This window comes from Mustelus asterias, chromosome 9 (genome assembly GCF_964213995.1).
Source record: "Mustelus asterias chromosome 9, sMusAst1.hap1.1, whole genome shotgun sequence".
Lineage (NCBI taxonomy): Eukaryota > Metazoa > Chordata > Chondrichthyes > Carcharhiniformes > Triakidae > Mustelus > Mustelus asterias.
In genome coordinates, this window is record NC_135809.1 from 85,252,290 (window position 1) to 85,272,010 (window position 19,721).

At 44.5% G+C, this 19,721-nt stretch overlaps 1 protein-coding gene across 1 annotated transcript in view; it reads left to right on the plus strand.

The window, feature by feature from the left end:
• Positions 1-19,362, plus strand: part of syt12 (synaptotagmin XII) — a 51,779-nt gene extending 32,417 nt beyond the window's left edge. The window contains exons 4-7 of the mRNA XM_078221230.1: positions 13,102-13,317; positions 13,803-13,923; positions 16,763-16,896; positions 19,189-19,362. Coding sequence (XP_078077356.1) covers positions 13,102-13,317; positions 13,803-13,923; positions 16,763-16,896; positions 19,189-19,362 — 645 coding nt within the window. The remainder of the gene's footprint in view (positions 1-13,101; positions 13,318-13,802; positions 13,924-16,762; positions 16,897-19,188) is intronic.
• Positions 19,363-19,721: the final 359 nt, after the last annotated feature.

The following is a 19,721-nucleotide window of genomic DNA, read 5'->3' on the forward strand; positions in this document are numbered from 1 at the left end:
AATCCGGAGCACCCGGAGGAAACCCATGCAGGCACGGGTAGAATGTGCAAACTCCACACAGACAGTGGCTTGAGGCCGGAATTGAACCCGGGTCCTTGGTGCTGTGAGGGAGCAGTGCTAACCTCTGTGCCACCATAATGTAAGGAGGAACTTTTTATGCAGATTGTGAGGATGGCCTGGAACTCGCCTGCCTACGAGGTTGGTGGGAGCAGACATGATGAATGATTTCAAAAGGAAATTGGATGCTCTTTTAGAAACATAGAAAAACTACAGCACAAAACAGGCCCTTCGGCCCTACAAGTTGTGCCAAACATATCCCTGCCTTTTAGGCCTACCTATAACCCTCCATCCTATTAAGTCCCAAGTACTCATCCAGGATAGAAACATAGAAAAACTATAGGAATGTAGTTTTTTTTGAGGGAATAAACTGGTAGTGGTGTGGGGGAAAGGAGCTGATTGCTATATGGAGAGCTGACAGGAGTTTGATGGGCTGGATGGCCTTTTTTTGTATCCTAAGGACTCTGAGCGGGACTTTATGGCTCACTTGAGTCAGACCGGAAATTCCCACCCGAGGTCAACGGACATTTCCATTGTCCGCCCCTCGCCATTCCGATTCCGTGGTGGGCGAGGACGTAGTATTCTGGTGTCTGTGTGGGATTTTCGGGCCAATCCTTAATCTTCTGATCCCACTGACAGCGACCCCCTCCCACGAGTTGCCCAGCGGCGAAGCATGCAAACAATGGGACAGCGGTGGGACAGGCAAATCCCGCCGCTGGCCTCTGGCAGGCCACATCCACTGCTGCAAAACACGCTGGGGATTGGGGGATGTGGGGGCATAGAAAATCCCACCCAAAAACTCTGTGGGTAGAAGTTTTCACAGAGGAGGTGGTTGGGGCTGTGATCTCAGTGAAATACCAGCAGTGGTGGAAGTAGGCCCTTTAGTGGCCATTAGTTGGTCTTTATTTGACCCAAGGCCAGGCGGCCTGCCCGACACCCATTCCTTGTAGGCAGATAGACAACAAGCATAATGCCCAGTCAAACCACCCATTTTTATAATCCTTCCCCCCATGCCCTGGTCTGTCAGCCCACTCTATTATAATTCTGACCCTTGACTCGGACTCTCTCTCCTTGAAGAGGCAAAAAAACAAAAGAAAAAAAGGTCAATTTATGATTATCCATCCCCTCAATACCTAGATTTTGCTCAGGACTGAAGCAACAGATCAGTGAAATCCTAAGCCTATTACATATCTGAGTTTACAAGTAAAGAGAGTGAATATTCACATCTAAAACACTGCCATCAGTCTAACAACCAGACATGTCAGATAGAGAGGTTCGGAGTAATTTTAGATTTTAGCTAGCCCCACCATTCAGCCTTCAAACTCATTGCTAGATTCACTGGGACAGAAATACCTATGAAGTGGAGTATATTTTCCCAGTATGCTGTATCTTTTTGCAACCAGCTGCCGAGAGATGTAACGTGTCTGATCTGATCTCTCACAATATGCAGGAGTAGAAATCTTGCAGGTATTAGTGATGTAAAACGATGGCTTTTATATCAGAAGTGCTTTCCCCATCAAAAAATTGCTGTCTTTTGAATGGCAGTAAGGAACTTTGGATCAGATGAAAATGAACTCCATTACCAGGTTCAATAAATATTAAAACTCACATCTGAAAGAAGGCTCCTTTTGCTTATTAGTGTCTGGGAAATGCACTCCACAAAGCGAATCTCCTCTCCTCTTATAATGAGCAGTAACATTGAATAAAGGATGTGTCTAGGCACTGTTACCTGCAATGTAATGGCAATTCTCAATTAGAATGCTGTTTTCCCATTGAATATTGATTTTGAGTGGTCCTAAGCTCACGCAGCAGAATTGCTGTGATAGATCTCAGCCCCCCACAGGCCTACAGCAAATGTGACTCTTGAGTGTTTCAGCAGCAAGACCAACAGTCAGTGGTCAAACCAATAATCTAGAAAAGGTAGTGTAGATTAATGATGTGTACTTACTTCACTCTCAGGGAACTTGTCCCTTAAGCAGCCACATTCTCACATTGGAGTCAGTAATGCGCAAAGTGAACACAACTGAAGACACGGATGAATCAAGGGCTTGTCCAACTTACTTGGAAATGAGGTAAACTGAGCTTCACTCAGCTCCAGTACTTGGGGTGGCATGGTGGCACAGTGGTTAGCACTGCTGCCCCACAGCACCAAGGACCCGGGTTCAATTCCAGCCTTGGGTGTCTGTGTGGAGTTTGCATGTTCTCGCCGTGTCTGCGTGGGTTTCCTCCGGGTGCTCCAGTTTCCTCCCACAGTCCAAAGATGTGCAAGTTAGGTTGGATTGGCCATGCTGGATTGCCCCTTAGTGTCCAAGATGTGTAGGTTAGGGGAATTGGCGGGTAAATATGTAGGGTTACAGGGATCGGGCAAGGGTTGGGCCTGAGTAAGATGCTCTGTCGGAGAGTCGGTGCAGTCTCGATGGGCTGAATGACCTCTTTCTGGACTGTAAAGATTCTCTGATTATATGATACTATGGTGAAACTGGTGGTTTGCTATAATGCATTTTGTACCTGAGTTATTTTTCCCAATTATTCGACTGTTCTGACAGTTGATGCTCCAATCTGTCCTGTTCAAATCCTTTTTTTAACCATTGCCAATTAAGAACTGCTATTCGTCAAAGCACTATTAGTTCCTATTTTTATTTTGTAACCAATGTCAGTATGAACTAACTCACCCAGGTCAGATATGCCACAAATTAAATGCAATGCCGTCATATTCTTGACATGGAACATACCCTTGTAAGTTCTGAGTCATCTTGTTTCTCAGTGCCTTGCTTTCCAAAGACCTACACCTGCTGCTTGAGTATAGTATACCTTCAGTGTTTCATGCGTACTTCCAACTAGTGCTGCAGACTGATTGGATGACATGAAAAGAAGCCAAACAACCTTCCACTACCCTGCCCTTGGGAATGGAGAAGACAACAGTACGACTCCAGCGCATTTCCTTCAATTATCCCGACATTCAGTTGCAAGAGCTTAATTGAAATGAACTTCACAAAGTGCTGACTGCTCTCTGAATGTTTCCCATTTGCTACATTGAGAGGAGTTTAATTATTTTTTTTAAGACATCAGAGCCTACTCTTCCCCAACTCTCCCCATCCAATTCATTGGAAGATACCTCCATCACGGAAATGCATCAACTCCAGTTGACCTTTCAGCGATAGAGGGCGGGATTTTCTGGCCACGCTCGCCCCAAGACCAGAATGTCCCGCCTGAGGTCTATGGACCTTTGCATGGTTCACCGTCCGCTCCTCTCGCCCCCACTCGCTATGACTCCAGTGGCAGGCAGGACGGAAAAATTCCCCCGAGTCTTTTTAAAAATTTGTGCTTGGGACACAGATAATGCAGACCAAACCCAATTGCACTCAAGAACGTGGAACATGGTGGTGATTCTGCTCCTTAAACTCTTCCTTGCTATCCTTGTGGTGATGGTGTTCCCACCATGCTGTTAGGTAGGGAATTCCAAGATTCTGGATCAGCATCAATGAAGGAACAGCCATATATATTCAAATCAGGATGCTGCATAATTTGGGGGGAGACTTGGCCATGACAGTTGCTCCCACAAAATTGCCACAATTGTCCTCTTGGCCATAGAGCTCTCAGGGGAGCTGGGAGAGTCATAGAAACATAAACATAACAACGTAGAAAATAGATGCAGGAGTAGGCCATTCAGCCCTTTGAGCCTGCACCACCATTCAATATGATCATGGTTGATCATGCACTTTCAGTATCCCACTTCCACTTTCTCTCCATACCTCTTGATCCCTTTCGCCACAAGGGCCACGTCCAGCTCCCTCTTGAACATATCTAATGTACTGGCCCCAACAGCTTTCTGTGGTAGAGAATTCCACAGATTCACAACTCTGAGTGAAGAAGTTCTTCCTCATCTCAGTCCTGAATGATTTACCCCTTATTCTTAGACTGTGACCCCCCCTAGTTCTGCGCTTCCCCAACATCAGGAACATTCTCCCCGCATCTAGCCATGAGGATTTTATATGTTTCTATGAGATCCCCTCTCATTCTTCTAAATTCCATTGAGTACAAACCCAGTCGATCCAGTCTCTCTTCATATGTCAGTTCTGCCATTCCAGGAACCAGTCTGGTGAACCTTCACTGGACTCCCTCAGTAGCAAGAATGTCCTTCTTCAGATTAGGAGACCATAACTGCGCGCAGTACTCAAGATGTGGCTTCACGAAGGCCCTGTATAATGGCAGTAGGACGTCCCGAATCCTATACTCAAATCCTCTTGCTAGGAAGGTTAGCGTGCCATTAGCTTTCCTCACTGCCTGTTGTACCTGCATGCCAATCTTCAGCGACTGTTCCACCATGACACCCAAGTCACATTCCACTTCTTCTTTTCCTAAACTGCCACCATTCAGATAATAATTTCCTTTGTTAGCCATAGATGAACCACCTTCCCCATTTTACACCAGGCAGGGATATACAGTTGTTGGAGTTCATCCATGTGTTCTTTAAATTTCTGCTATTGCCTATCCATTGTCAACCCCTTAAGTATCTTTTGCCAGCTTATCCTTGCTAATGCACATCTCATACCATCAAAATGAGCTTTCCTCAAGTTCAGGACCCTAGTCTCAGACATAACTGTGTCACTCTCCATTTTAATGAAGGATTCTACCATATTATGATCACTCTTCCCTAAAGGATCTCGCACCACAAGGTTGTTAATTAAACCTCTCTCATTACACAATACCCAGTCGAGGATGGTCTGCTCTCTAATTGGTTCCTCGACATAAGGGTGGAGAAAACCATCCCTTATACTTTCCAAGAAATCCTCCTCCATTGCATTGCTACCAATTTGTGAGCCCAATCAATATGCAGATTGAAGTCACCCATGATAACTGCTGCACCCTTACCGCACGTATCTCCAATTTCCTGCTTGATGCCATCCCCAACCTCACTAATACTGTTTGGTGGTCTGTACACAACTCCCACCCGCCTTTTTTGTCCTTTGGTGTTTCGCAGCTCCACCCATACAGATTCCACATCGTCCAGGCTAACGTCCTTCCTTACTATTGCATTAATCTCCTCCTTAACCAGCTGTGTTACCCCACCCCCCTTTCCTTCCGTCTATCTTTCCTGAATATTGAATATCCCTGGATGTTGAGTTCCCATCTCTGGTCACCCTGATCCCAATTACATCATATCTGTTAATGACTGTCTGCACCGTTAATTCATCCACCTTATTACAAACGCTCCTCGCATTGAGACAGAGTCTTCGGGCTTGTTTTTTTAGCATTTATTGCCCTCTTAGGATTATATGTAATATGGCCCATTTTGATTTTTGTCTTTGGTTTCCCTGCCTTCCACTTTTCCATTTACTGCCTTTTGTTTCTGTCCCCACTTTACTTCCCTCTGATTTCCTGCATCGATTCCCATCCCCCTGCCACATTAGTTTAAACCCTACCCAACAGCACTAGCAAACACTCCCCCTAGGACATTGGCTCCAGTCCTGCCCAGGGGCAGACCGTCCAATTTGTCCTGGTCCCACGTCCCCCAGAACCAGTTCCAATGTCCCAGGAATTTGAATCCCTCCCTCTTGCACCATCCCTCAAGCCATGTATTCATCTTAGCTATCCTGACGTTCCTACTCTGTGTTACTACCTGTATGAACATAAGAACTAGGAGCAGGAGTAGGCCATCTGGTCCCTCGAGCCTGCTCCACCATTCAATAAGATCATGGCTGATCTTTTTGTGGATTCAGCTCCACTTACCTGCCTGCTCACCATAACCCTTAATTCCTTTATAGTTCAAAAATTTATCTATCCTTGCCTTAAAAACATTCAATGAGGGAGCCTCAACTGCTTCACTGGGCAGGGAATTCCACAGTCACAACCCTTTGTGTGAAGAAGTTTCTCCTCAACTCAGTCCTAAATCTGCTTCCCCTTATTTTGAGGCTAAGCCCCCTAGTTCTAGTTTCACCCGCCAGTGGAAACAACTTCCCTGCTTCTATCTTATCTATCCCCTTCGTAATCTTATATGTTTCTATAAGATCTCCCCTCATTCTTCTGAATTCCAATGAGTATAGCCCCAGTCTACTCAGTCTCTCTTCATAAGCCAACCCTCTCAACTCCAGAATCAACCTAATGAATCTCCTCTGCCCCCCTCCAGTGCCAGTATATCCTTTCTCAAGTAAGGAGACCAAAACTGTACACAGTACTCCAGGTGTGGCCTCACCAGCATCTTATATAGCTGCAACATAACCTCACTGTTTTTAAACTCCATTCCTCTAGCAATGAAGGACAAAATTCCATTTGCCTTCTTAATTATTTGCTGCACCTGCAAACCAACTCCTTGAGATTCCTGCACAAGGACACCCAGGTCCCTCTGCATAGCAGCATGGGGCAATTTGTTACCATTTAAATAATAGTTCATTTTGCTGTCTTTCCTACCAAAATGGATGACCTCACATTTACCATCATTGTACTCCATCTGCCAGACCCTCGCCCACTCACTTAGATTATCTATATCCCTTTACAGACTTTCAGCGTCCTCTGCACACTTTGCTCTTCCACCCATCTTAGTGTCATCTGCGAATTTTGACACACTACACTTGGTCCCCAACTCCAAATCATCTATGTAAATCGTAAACAATTGCGGTTCCAACACTGATCCCTGAGGCACACCACTTATCACTGATCGCCAACCAGAAAAACACCCCTTTACCCCCACTCTTTGCTTTCTGTTAGTTAACCAATCCTCTATCCATGCCAATACATTACCCGTAACACCCTGCACCTTTATCTTATGTAGCAGTCTTTGGTGCGGCACCTTGTCAAATGCCTTCTGGAAATCCAGATACACCACATCCACAGGTTCCCCATTGTCCACTGCACATGTAATGTTCTCAAAGAATTCCACCAAATTAGTTAAACATGACCTGTCCTTCATGAACCCATGCTGTGTCTTCCCAATGGGACAATTTATATCCAGATGTCTCGCTTTTTCTTCCTTGATGATAGATTCAAGCATTTTCCCTACTACAGAAGTTAAGCTAACAGGCCTATAGTTGCCCGTCTTTTGTCTACCTCCTTTTTTAAAACAGTGGCTTCACATTTGCTGTTTTCCAATCTGTGGGAACCACCTCAGAGTCCAGCGAATTTTGGTAAATTACCACTAGTGCATTTGCTATTTCTCCAGCCATCTCTTTTAGTACCCTGGGATGCATTCCATCAGGACCAGGAGACTTGTCTACCTTTAGCCCCATTAACTTGCCCAACACTACCTCTTTCGTGATAATGATAGTTTTTAGGTTTGAGGTCCTACTTTTTAGTTGAGCTCCTAACTCCTTAAATTCAGCTTGTCGGATCTCATCTTATTTTTTACCTATGTCATTGATGTCTACATGCAGCGTGACAGCTGGCTATTCACCTTTCCCCACCAGAATGCCTTGCAGCCACTCCGAGAGATCCTTGACCCTTGCATCAGGGAGGCAGCATACCACCCTGGAGTCTCAATTGCGTCCGCAGAAACGCCTGTCTATTCCCCTTGCAATTGAATCCCCTATCACTGTAGCTCTGCCACTCTTTTTCCTACCCTCCTGTTTAGCAGAGCCAGCCATGGTGCCAGGAACCTGGCAACTGCCACCTTCACCTGGTGAGCCATCTCCCCCAACAGTATCTAAAATGATATATCTGTTTTGGAGGGAGATGACCGCAGGGGACCCCTGCACTGCCTTTCCACTCTTTCTCTGTCTGGTGATCACCTATTCCCTAACTCCCTCAGTATTATTTATCTGCGGTGTGGCCAACTCACTGAGCGTACTATCCACGACTTCCTCAGCATCGCGGATGCTCCAAAGTGAATCCATCCACAGCTCGAGAGCCATCAGGTGGTCTAACAGGAGCTGCATCTGGACACATTTCCTGCATGTGAAGGAGCCAGGGACACTGGAAAAGTCCCTGAATTCCCACATCACACAAGAGGAGAATGGCATGTGTCTGGGATCTCCTGCCATGACTTAACCCTTACGTAAGCTTAACAACAAGTGACAAGAGAAAAGAAGAGAAAAAAGCAAAGAGAAACTACTTACTAGTCACCAGCCGATCACTTACATCTGCTGGCTGTGAAGTCACGGTTCAATTTCTTTCTACTTCTCGCTGCTCTCAAGTTTCCCTCACCGGTCCACCTCTCCACTCGTCCCAAAGGTGAGCACTTCTTTCCGCTTAGCACTGAGGTCCACTCAGCTACAACATTCCAATACCCTCACACTGGCTGAATCTCACTCGGGCTGCAGTCATTCTCCACCACTGGCAAGTTCATTGCCAGTGCTTCCTGTAAATCATATAGACTGCAGCCACAGTGCATCACTATCGAGTCCAGAAATAGGGGCTTTTCTGATGTAATCCAACCAAAGTAATGAAATCTGTCCACTAGGAGAGTCCCAGTATCTGGTCCCAGTAGATTATTCTGGACTACTGGGGTCCATACTTTAGGATGATTGGCAAGCTGCAAGATGATTGGGTAAAGTAGTGATAGCATATTGGGTCAAACATTGCTGGCTATGGTTTCGGTCAGTTGAACTGAACCCAAGGCAGATTCTTAAGGATATGGAATGTACCCGTGTAACTTTCAGGTAGCTTAGTTGTGGCCATTATCAAGATAAATGCAAGTTAGAAATCCCAAATTAAATAAATTAAGATAATGGGCGAGATTTTCCAGCCATGTTCACCCCAAAACTAGAAAATCACGCCCAAGATCCATGGGCCTTTCCATGGTCAGCCCCTCACCCACTACGAATCCCTTGGCGGGCGGAACAGAAAAATTCGCCCCAATGCTTTACTCAAGGAAAATAATTCACAATCTCTGGATCATCTTTATAAGGTGATACAGATAATTTGTCACCATGGGCCTGATTTTACCATTTTCATTCCAAGTGCTGAATCTGGGCGCAATTCAGATCCGACTTGGAAACGTGCTTTCAGGTGCCCCCATATGCACTTAGCCTGGAAAAATAAATCGCCAGCCTGAATCACGCTGTGGGCGGGGCTTAGCGCGCCTGAAACGATCAGAGCTCTGAACTGCACATGCGCAGTTAGAAAAAAATTTGAAAAAGCGCGCCCGTGTCAGATCGCTCCCGAGCCACAAAAAGTGGAGAAAGCGGCCCGGGAGTGAAAAGCGGGAGCGATGGCCCCCACACACATCACTCCCATCCTTACAACATAACTGTCCCCCTTATCCACCCACCCCCCGCTACCCAGACCGATCGTGACCCCTGCACCCTTCTCCCACACTGATCGCCCGCAAAGTGGCAGCAGACCCCCTGTCCCCTCTGCCAGAGAGACATCTTGTCCGCCTCCCTCCTCCCCTCCTCCAAACCAGAGGATGATTTGGCCTCACTTCCCCCAGCCCCCCCCGGAGAATAATCTGGCCTCACTCCCCCCCACCCCACCCCCCCCGAGGGAATGATCTGGCCTCACTCCCCCACCCCCCCCCCCCCCCCCCCCCACCCGGAGGTACATCTGACCCATCTCCACCCCTCCCCCAAACCAGACAACGATCAGGCCTCCCTTCTCCCGCCGCTCCACCTCACCAGAAAATGATCTGACCTGCCTCCCTCCACCCCCACCCCCCCCCCCCCCCCCCCGCCACCACCGATCTGAGTCAGAGAGCTGTTGGAAACTCTGAACTCACCTCTTCAGCAGCTGGAGCGCCCGAAACAGACTTTTATTCAGCATGTCCATTTCGGCGTGATTCCGGATTGGTGAACACGGTGGTAAAGGGGGAAAGTTGGGCGGGCAGTTCATTAATTCAATTTAAATGCATGCAAATGCATTTAAATCACCGTTGCACCCGTTTTGGACACGAATCGGATCGTGGCCATTCTCGGGCCTCAGTAAAGTGGCCATCTGCGCAGACGCGGGCGCAGATCGCGCTAATGGCCTCACACCCGATTTTACCGCGTTTTCACGCCCGAAAACGGGCGCGACGCAATGGTTAAATCGGGCCCCATCTGTCTCCTTTAAAACTGGTTGCAGTGTATTCAAAATCATCCCAGGTAAAGAATTCCCAGATGAAACTATTAATTAAAATAGCAGTTGAGTAAATCAAACAACTATTTCATTGGTTTGCAAATTGGACTATGAAATGCCTTACAACGTTTTCCTATCTTAAAGGCACTTCTTTTAAAATCCTTTATATATTTGGCATGGTGTAATAAAATTAGCAACTTATGTTAATTAAAACATTTCCAAAACTCTGGAGAATGGGTTATGCCGCTAACTAAAACAGATTAAAAGATTTCTAATTTTTCAACAAATATTATCACTGGACATTTTCTCACCACTGGTCATACTTCCACTGGAAAGTATATAACACGCGCAATGTGGGATTCGTGCTGGTTTTGGGCAATCATATGACATACTTTATCAGTAAGCAGATGATACGTAGGCAAGGAAACAATAGGACAGTTTATGTTTGACCCCCTCTTGGAGGAGAAAATGACTTTGTGGAGGAGAAATTGCTCTAATAATAGGATGTTTGTGACATGGTACGGACTGGAATGATTATGGGTTGTCACAAATCACGCAAATTGGCTTATTATTGTTTGATATTATTCGTTAGCACCACAGGTGATGTACCTCGATAGATGGAATCTGTCTGCTGATGGCAATTCCTGTAGAATCACCACTCGGATAAATCACTAATGAGATCACATCTGAAGGATGTAGCTGAGGAAGTAAAAGGCGTAGGAGAGTAGTTGACAGTATTCCCATGCGGACCACCAAAGAGCTGTAAAATTTAAGGAATAGGGAATGAGATGTTGTGCAGCTAATGTGGTTTTTAGAGAACGGACAGATGCTAAAGTTAGGTAGTAAATTCATCAATCAAATTCAACAACATGGTCATTTGGAGTTCTAGTTTATAATCTACTTTTTTGGTAGTACTTTCATCATCGTTCCTCTGAGGCCCCATTTGTCCTCTCAAATGGATATAAAATACCCCATGCTATTATTTTGAAGAAGACTACTATTATGGGGCGGCACAGTAACACAGTGGTTAGCACTGCTGCCTCGCAGCTCCAGGGACCTGGGTTCGATGCCCGGCTTCGGTCACTGTCCGTGTGGAGTTAGCACATTCTCCCCATGTCTGCGTGGGTTTCCTTCGGGTACTCCAGTTTCCTCCCACAGTCCAAAGATGTGCAGGTTAGATGGATTGGCCATGCTAAATTGCACCTTATTGTCACAGGGACTAGCTGGGGTAAATGCATGGGGTTATGGGGATAGGGCCTGGGTGGGATTGTGGTCGTTGCAGACTCGATGGGTCAAATAGCCTTCTTCTGCACTGTATATTCTATGATTCTAAGAGAGGGGAATTCTCCTCAGTGTCATGGGTCATATTTATCCCTCAATCAACACAAACAAAGCTTTTTATCTGTTGAAAGTCACACTGCTTTTGTGGGAGCTTGCTGTGCACAAATTGGCTGTCAGACTTCCTACATTACAGAGTGACTACACTTCAAAAGTACTTCATTGGCTGTAAAGTGCTTTGTGACATTCTGAGTTTGTGAAAGATGCTATTGTAAAGGCCTTCCTAACAACACTGTGGGTGTACCACCACCAAAGGGACATCAGCAGCTCAAGAAGCCAGCTCAGCACTACTTTCTCAAGGGCAATTAGGGATGGGCAGTAAATGCTGGCCTTGGCAGTGATGCCCACATCCCATGAAAGAATTTTAAAGTCTTTCTTTCCAATATCAAAGAAGCAGCCATAATTTCACTTCACCATCTGCATTAATTTCTATGATGATTGATTCCAGAATGAACAATGAATCCCAAATGTTCTAGATCAGAAATCTTAATTGTCCAGCCAAGTATTCCTCAGCTGGCATTGACAATCAGTAAGGCCTCATAATATAAGATGGTTTCATGGTTGGCTTCTCACCATGCTTTCTTACCTTGTGCAAGTTGACTATGTTGCAGTGTTTCAAGCAGTGTTTATATCTTTATTACCGACCACCACAAAATTGCTTCCCACTTGTCAATGCATCATAAAACTCTTGTTGAGATTCAGATATTTGCACATTCAGGGTAAATCAGCTATAATCACCCATCAACCCCCTGCCACCTCTCCAAATCATGCTTTTAGACAGAAGGTGCCTTAAAAGACAAGGACCTCAAACATAGCCAATCATCAAGCCTCAAGGAACACCATGCCCATATGTTCAACTTGGCTGGGGACAACCAACTGAGCAGCTTAGTTTTCTTAATCTGCTGTCCATACTGCTATTACTGCCCCTCTGCAGCTCAGGAATGTTGTCAGCCAACCCTACCTGAAGTCCCCTGTTGAGACTGACCAGATAAGTTTATATGCTATAATGAGGTAACTAAATCTTCTGGAAAAAGAACTTGATATGCATCCTTCCAGTGCGTACCCCAGTAAGATTGAATGTATATTATTTTGGTGATTAAAACAGCATATATATTGTAATAGAACAGTTAACACTACAGATAGTTATGCTATTGCAATTGTTGTTGGGGTATTTACTGTACATCATTGTGCCCTAATAAACTGATGGTACTATCATGATCATGTTCTAATACTATTATCATTTTAAATGAGTGTTGGTTGCAGCTCTCCGAGATTGCTAATTCAACACAGGATGACAGATTAGAAAGATAGCATCTTGCATCTGAATGAAAAGAGACTTTAGTCGTGGCACTAATTGTAAGATTATTCATCAAGGAACAGCTAATTGGTTTCACCATAAAAGTTTGTTTTGCGACAAAGAGTCCAATTTAGACTCCCAGAAGACTAAGAAGGGTCAAACTTGCCACATTGAGGCAATGAAGATAGGGTTTGGTTGAAAGGTATGTTCATTCCTGAAAGCTGGCACCCAGATGTAGCAACACAGTGGGATAATATTGGCATAGGTCATAGATTTCTTTTGCAGCGGGTGTATGAGTATTGACACTGTTAATGCTTTTGAATGATCTGGAACTGAGTCAGGATGTTCCCAAATCCTCCAATTCACTATGGTTATGACCTAAATTATAGATTATTTCAAGCCACACTCTTTCTTTTGTGTAGATTCAGAGGAATGCATTCTCTGTGTTCTTCGATGAGAGATTCTCCATCCCACTGGATCCTTCTGCTCTTGAGGAGAACAGTCTGCGATTTTCTGTATTCGGAATCGACGAAGATGACAGAAACATCAGCACCGGTTTGGCAGACCTGAAGCTGTCAGATCTGGATCTCAGCTGCCGTGCCTTCAATGCTTGGCTCTATTTACAGGATGTCAATAAGGTGAGGGAAGCATAAAAGAGGGAACATGTAGCAAGGGTCAGTTACTCAGTGCAAACCACTTCTGACATTGCAGCGTGAGGCCCTTAAAAAGGGCCCACAGGTTTCATTCATAATTCTTAACATGCTTTGGTCCTTTTAACAATGTAATTAATATCGGCTGAAAATGTCCCAAGCTTATAGCTAGAACCATTCTAGGTGAAGTATATAATAATGATTAAGATTGCAATAAGACATTGACGTATAACATCTTGATTGCGAGTTAAACATACAAATCATAGTTGGAAGGACTGCAAGATAATTATCTGATGGTGAGGGGGTGTAACTATTTTGTAGTTATGGAGGCTGAGATATAGTCATTGTCACCATGATGGCTACAGTGAATGTGACAAAGTTGACTGACTAACTATTGGGCAAAAAATGTAATTAACAGCACTTGTCAATCAGCACAGCTCTGTCTGCAATTGTCCTTTATTTCTGTCTGACAGGCAACAGACACGGTTGGTGAGATCCTGCTCTCTCTCAGTTACCTGCCTACAGCAGAGAGGCTGACAGTGGTGGTCGTCAAAGCCAAAAATCTAATCTGGAACAATGGAAAGACCACATCTGGTAAGCGAAGCAGCCAGTGGGGTTGAATCTAGTTAGAAGGGAAAATGTTCAAAACGTCCAGCTGTGTTCAACGCAGTACTTGATGCTTCATAAATTCATTGGAATTGTTGGTAGATGATCAAAATCCAGCGGTTATTACTTCCTTAGAATAGAGTCTCTACAGTGTAGAAAGAGGCCATTCAGCCCATCGAATTTGCACTGACTGTCCAACAGAGCATTTTATCCAGGCCTACTCTCTGCCCTATCCCTGTAGCCCCACGCATTTACCCCGCTAATCCCCCTAACCTACCCATCTTCGAACACTAAGGGGTAATTTAGCATGGCCAATCCACCTAACCTGCACATCCTTGGAGGAAACCAGAGCACCCGGAGGAAACCCACGCAGGCACGGGGAGAACGTGCAAACTCCACACAGTCATCCAAGGCTGGAATTGAACCCAGGTCTCTGGCGTGGTGAGGTAGCAGTTCTAACCACTGTGCCACACAAACCCTTCACATTGTGTGTGTCATTTTTGTCAATTCCAATGACAAGGATGTAGTTCCTGCTTACACAAAGACCGGGTTATACAGGATATCAAGCCTCGTGGATTTAGAAACTAAATTAGTTAACTAGATTGAAAATTGTTCTGGTTGACTGATAATTACATGTGAATAAATAATGTGGCTTAGAATAGTCCACATACTGCAAATCTGCAGATTGCTTCAGGTAATATGGTGAGGTGACAAGAATAGCTGGTGGGTAGGATAATGGCAGCAGATAGATTTTAACATGGATGATGTTTCTGCACCTCTCTTCTCAGAGGTTAGACGCATATCCTATCGAGGCGATAGTGAAAGGAAAAGATAAGTGGGTGAATTAATCATCTGCAGAAACACAACGCAGCCTAAACAAGAAAATCAGGAAACTGTACTTCCATGTAGGTCTTGAGCTTAGAAAGAATAATGTGACCTCCATCTAAATTTATTATAAAAGTACTTTTCAGCACTTTGGACTGTAAGGAAGTAACTGTAAAATGGTAAGCCTACTAATTTTACTATTTCTTCCAGTCAATTTTTATACGTTAGCTGCAGGTTAAAGTGCTTTTCAGTGATGTGAGTGCAAAGTGCTAATTATCATCTTCAGTTTGCCACTGTAGTCCAGGCACCAGAAAAGCTCTAAGCACCTTTGAACCAGAAGCTTCAGTTTATCCGTTTTCCCATCGTAGGTGCCATGCCTTTAAGTGTAACTCGAAAAATAGGCACAAACAGCACATCCCACTAATACCTATCAACCACAGGGCAATTTGGCAATGCTAATACAATGGGCTGAATTTTACGGAGTTTGGGATGGGGCAAGAGGTAGGATGGCTGACAAAATGGTGGCAGCAGGTGTCCAGGGAGGGCCCAATATCTTCCTGTGTTAGGAGCTTGCTTGCCCACTGGGAGGCCAACTGAGCCACTTAAGTAGCCAATTAAGTACAACTTTGCATCTCCCCAGGTATTTTGCTCACATCAGGAGTACCCGCCACCATGTGGGTAGACTGCCAAGGTGAAACCTGGTGGCCTCCCAGCAGGTACTAGAAGAGGGTTCCCATGGAGGGGGCGCTTGGTGGCAGTGGCTGCACTCGCGATATGGTTGCTGCTGGTGTTTAGCAAACCCCAGCCCTTCCCATTCCAATTGCTGGAATCTGCCCTGGCCACAGTGTCCCCAACCAAACACTTGAGGCTCACCATTGAGGTGCCCTCACTCCGCAGCTGAACCTTCAGCACTGGCCACCACTAGCGATGGCACAACTGAAGCTGTTAGATCTCTGCTTGGATCGACAGCTCTTGGGAGGTGTGTGGGTGGGGGGGGGAGGGGGGTGCTGGGTTGCCATACATAATTGGACAGTAGCCCTGATGCCAGTCATATAATTGGCTGTTGGTGGCAATATGCAACCCCAGGTCCTGCTGCCAGCTAAAACAGGGTCACCGCGTCTTTTTTGGCCTTGGCAGTGGGTCTTCCCATTACCAGCAAAATTCTGTCCAATTAAACCATCTAACTCTTGGGAAGTGCAAACTAGCACTGAAATTCCTGTAAAGTGAGGCTGTTTAATTCATTGGCAATTCGCCAATGCTGCGTTTGATGTAGTTTTATCATGCTGGTATTTAATGTATGGAGTGTGATCTTGCTAGTACTCTGGATGTAATGTTGATCCTCGGAGTATTCAATGTGTGGGCTGATCCTGAGAGTGTTCAGTGTTTAGTGTGGGTTGATCCTGTTTGTATTCACTGTGCATAAGTGTAGGTTCATCCTGTCAGTATCCACTGTCTGCGGCATTAGTGGTCCCATTGATAGATGTTTTAATCAGTTAATTTGAGCAGCTTTCACTAAGTTAGCTTTGCATCTTTTAACACGGTTCCCACTTCATAATGAATGGTTTCAACAATGGGTTTTTGAAATGAATTAATTTAGTTTTTGTAACTAAGTGCAACATTTCATACTGTTTAGGTATATGACACATTCTGTCAAAACAAAAGTTAGGAAACAGCTTTGGAACTAAATTAATACATTATCAAGAAGATATATAATTGGGTTGGCAGGATTTTATATAAATTGAAAGGTTCCAGAAACCAGTTCTGCTATATTGTCTATTATCCAATGGAGGATCGTGAACAAATTCACAATAATGTTGGTATTAGAGAAAAAAATATTTTCCTCCACCTCAGTAATATCCAATAGATCAACCCATCGTGTATATATATATATATATATATATATATATATATCATACAAATATGGTACTGAGAGCATGTGATGGATGGATTTTAATTTTCATATAAATGTCTCCTGCTCTGTCTCCTTCATGGCTCGGCACAGATCCATTTGTGAAGGTTTATCTCCTTCAGGATACGAGGAAAATAAGTAAGAAAAAAACAGCAGTGAAGAGAGACGATCCTAATCCTGTTTTCAATGAAGCCATGATATTTTCAGTCCCTGCGATTGTTCTGCAGGTAAGAATCCAACATTCGGTTGACACTTTTACCCTCCAGAATCTTCATAGAGTCCAATATTTAAACTGAGCGTGTAACAGTTGTCAGAAGGCGTTTGCCTTTTGTCCCAAATTGGACTGGAGCCACGGAGGCATCCATAGACAAGATTATCCTTGCTGTTCATTGGAGAAATATAGGGTTCTTATAAGTGTCATTCAGCATAAATAACTGGTAGTACAAAGCTGATTGATGTCAGCACTTCAGTCTCCCTTGCTTTTATTATATAGCCGACACTGCTAATATTTCACACCACAAGCTACTGTATCACCATTGTCTCACAACAGAGTCCATATAGATGAATTTCTACTTCATTATATATGGGTGCCGATGTAAATAAAAAGTTGGACTGAACTGATTTATAATGATAGTTGTAGAAATTGCAGTCAGTGTGGTCTGTTACCTTCCAGAGATGGCAAATATGATTGCTTGTGTTGGGTGTCAAGAGAAGCATTCCTTTTCTAGGCCATTGCAACAGGGATTTGAAGCTTGGAAATATGTATATAAATAACTTTATCACATAAATTATGGAATGATGGAAACACATGGCACACTATTTGGAGTTTTGATCGGGTGACTGAAGTCCCAGTTGTGGAGGGACAGTCCTGGTTTTTCATTAAATGTTCCGCTCTCCTGAGAAATTCCTAAAAATAGTTCATTGCCCCGGTTTTCATCTTTCCCCTTTTTGTCAAATATGAACTGGGCCTGTGTGAAATTCCGTCCTTCTCTCTGTAAGCACTCATCAGATTGCATTGCATGTGGCAGGCCTGTGCTCCCAGTCCCATCCCACCGTTCCCTTGATCCTTCTTGCCACCAAGGCCAGTACACCCCTGGCATAGATGGCTCCATTGCTGATGACACCTTTTACGGAATAGGGCTGCCAACTCTAGATGGCCATGTTTTGGGAAATGTCATCACATGACCCCCCCTACCCCTTCCCCAGACCCCTGCCATTAGCCACCCAACATGTCAATCATCTTAATAATAAAAACAAAAGCAAAACACTGCAGATACTGGAAATCTGAAATAAAAACAGAAAATGCTAGAAAAACTCAGCAGGTCTGGCCGCATCTGTGGAGAGAGAAACAGAGTTAATGTTTCGAGTCCATCAATCATTGAAAAGCCATGGGAAGGCAGGACACCAAATGTGTCTCTGTTTTAACTTTTGAAAATCTGGTCACACTAAGTCTCGATACATAGTGCAATAGAGGGTGAGAGCCCACTATTGTGCTGCAGTGAAATCCCTAAACTCACTTGTACAGCAGTGAGGCACAGACAAAGTTTCTCATATCTTCAGTCAATGTAACTTGCCGCAGTGCTGAGCATTGATTAACATTGAAGTATTAAAATAATCATTACAGACATCCATGCATAACTCGGATAACCGCCTATATCAGGTAAATAGCATTAATCATTTACTGGTATCATAAATGTTATTTAGGGGGATCACTTATTAAGTGTGCTGTTGATTTTGAGCAGTTCTTTACACCTTGTTGATCCACTGTACAGTATTTACTAATGGGCAAGATTTGGGTTTTATCCTCAATGAGAATCCCAATGGGCATTTGGTGCTGTTGCGGGTCTCTGCAATGACTCTCTCATTGTTGACAGACTCATTTTTCTGCTGGTGCCTCTTTCAGACAGTACAGGAACTAAGTGGCGAATGCAACCCAAAGCAATCCATATTTTAGTGATTAGTCGGGATTGCAGCAGCAAAGTTGGTTTTACCATCTTTCAATTAGAGCAAGTAGGACAGCACGGTGGCACAGTAGTTAGCACTGCTGCCTCACAGCTCCAGGGACCCAGGTTCAATTCCGGCCTTGGGTGACTGTCTGTGAGGAATTTACATGTTCTCCCTGTGTCTGCGTGGGTTTCCTCCGGGTTCTCCAGTTTCCTTCCACTGTCCCCAAATGTGCAGGTTAGGTGGATTGGCCATACTAAATTGCCCCTTAATGTCAGAAGAACTAGCAAGGTAAATAGGTGGTGTTACAGGGATAGGGCCTGGGTGGAATACTCTGTCAACGCAGACTCGATGGTCGAATGGCCTCCTTCCGCACCATAGGGATTCTATGATTCTATGATAAATCATGGTAACACTGATGCACCTCCTAATGAGTGGCAAGGACAGTATCCATTACACACATCTCTCCCTTAATGGAAGATGTCTTTGAATAGTGAAACATATTTTAACTGGATACTGCAATTCACGCTTCCCTCTTGAGAGTTTGAATATCTCTTGCTTTCCTTGTGACACAGGAATTGTCGCTGAGAATAACAGTGGCTGAATGCAGTGAAGATGGAAGAACTGAGAACATAGGACATGTCATCATTGGTCCTGAGAGCAGTGGAATGGGTGTCACTCACTGGAATCAGATGCTGGCAACATTAAGGAAACCCGTCTCCATGTGGCACGGGCTCCGGAAGAAATGAAGCAAGGGAACAGTGTTCTTGGCACTTGTGTAAATATTTTGCATGGTGACTTAATTCTTACACATTATTGCTGGTGCTTTGGGAAATGCAAATTGGAGACACTATTTTTCCCTATACTTTACTGACTCACTTGCATCGGCCTGGTACTGGATCCAGGATCCATAAAATGTGTAACAGGATAGTAGAAGGACCAGTTAACAAATGAATGCATCTAGAACAAGAGCTGCTGCTGTGATGCATTGAATGCTTCATATTTGAATGGTACACATATTGAGAAAGAATGGTCAAAGATAACAAAATGGTAATTCACCTGATGCTGTTACCTGTCCAGAAAGCACAGTTGTGTTAGCCCTAAACCT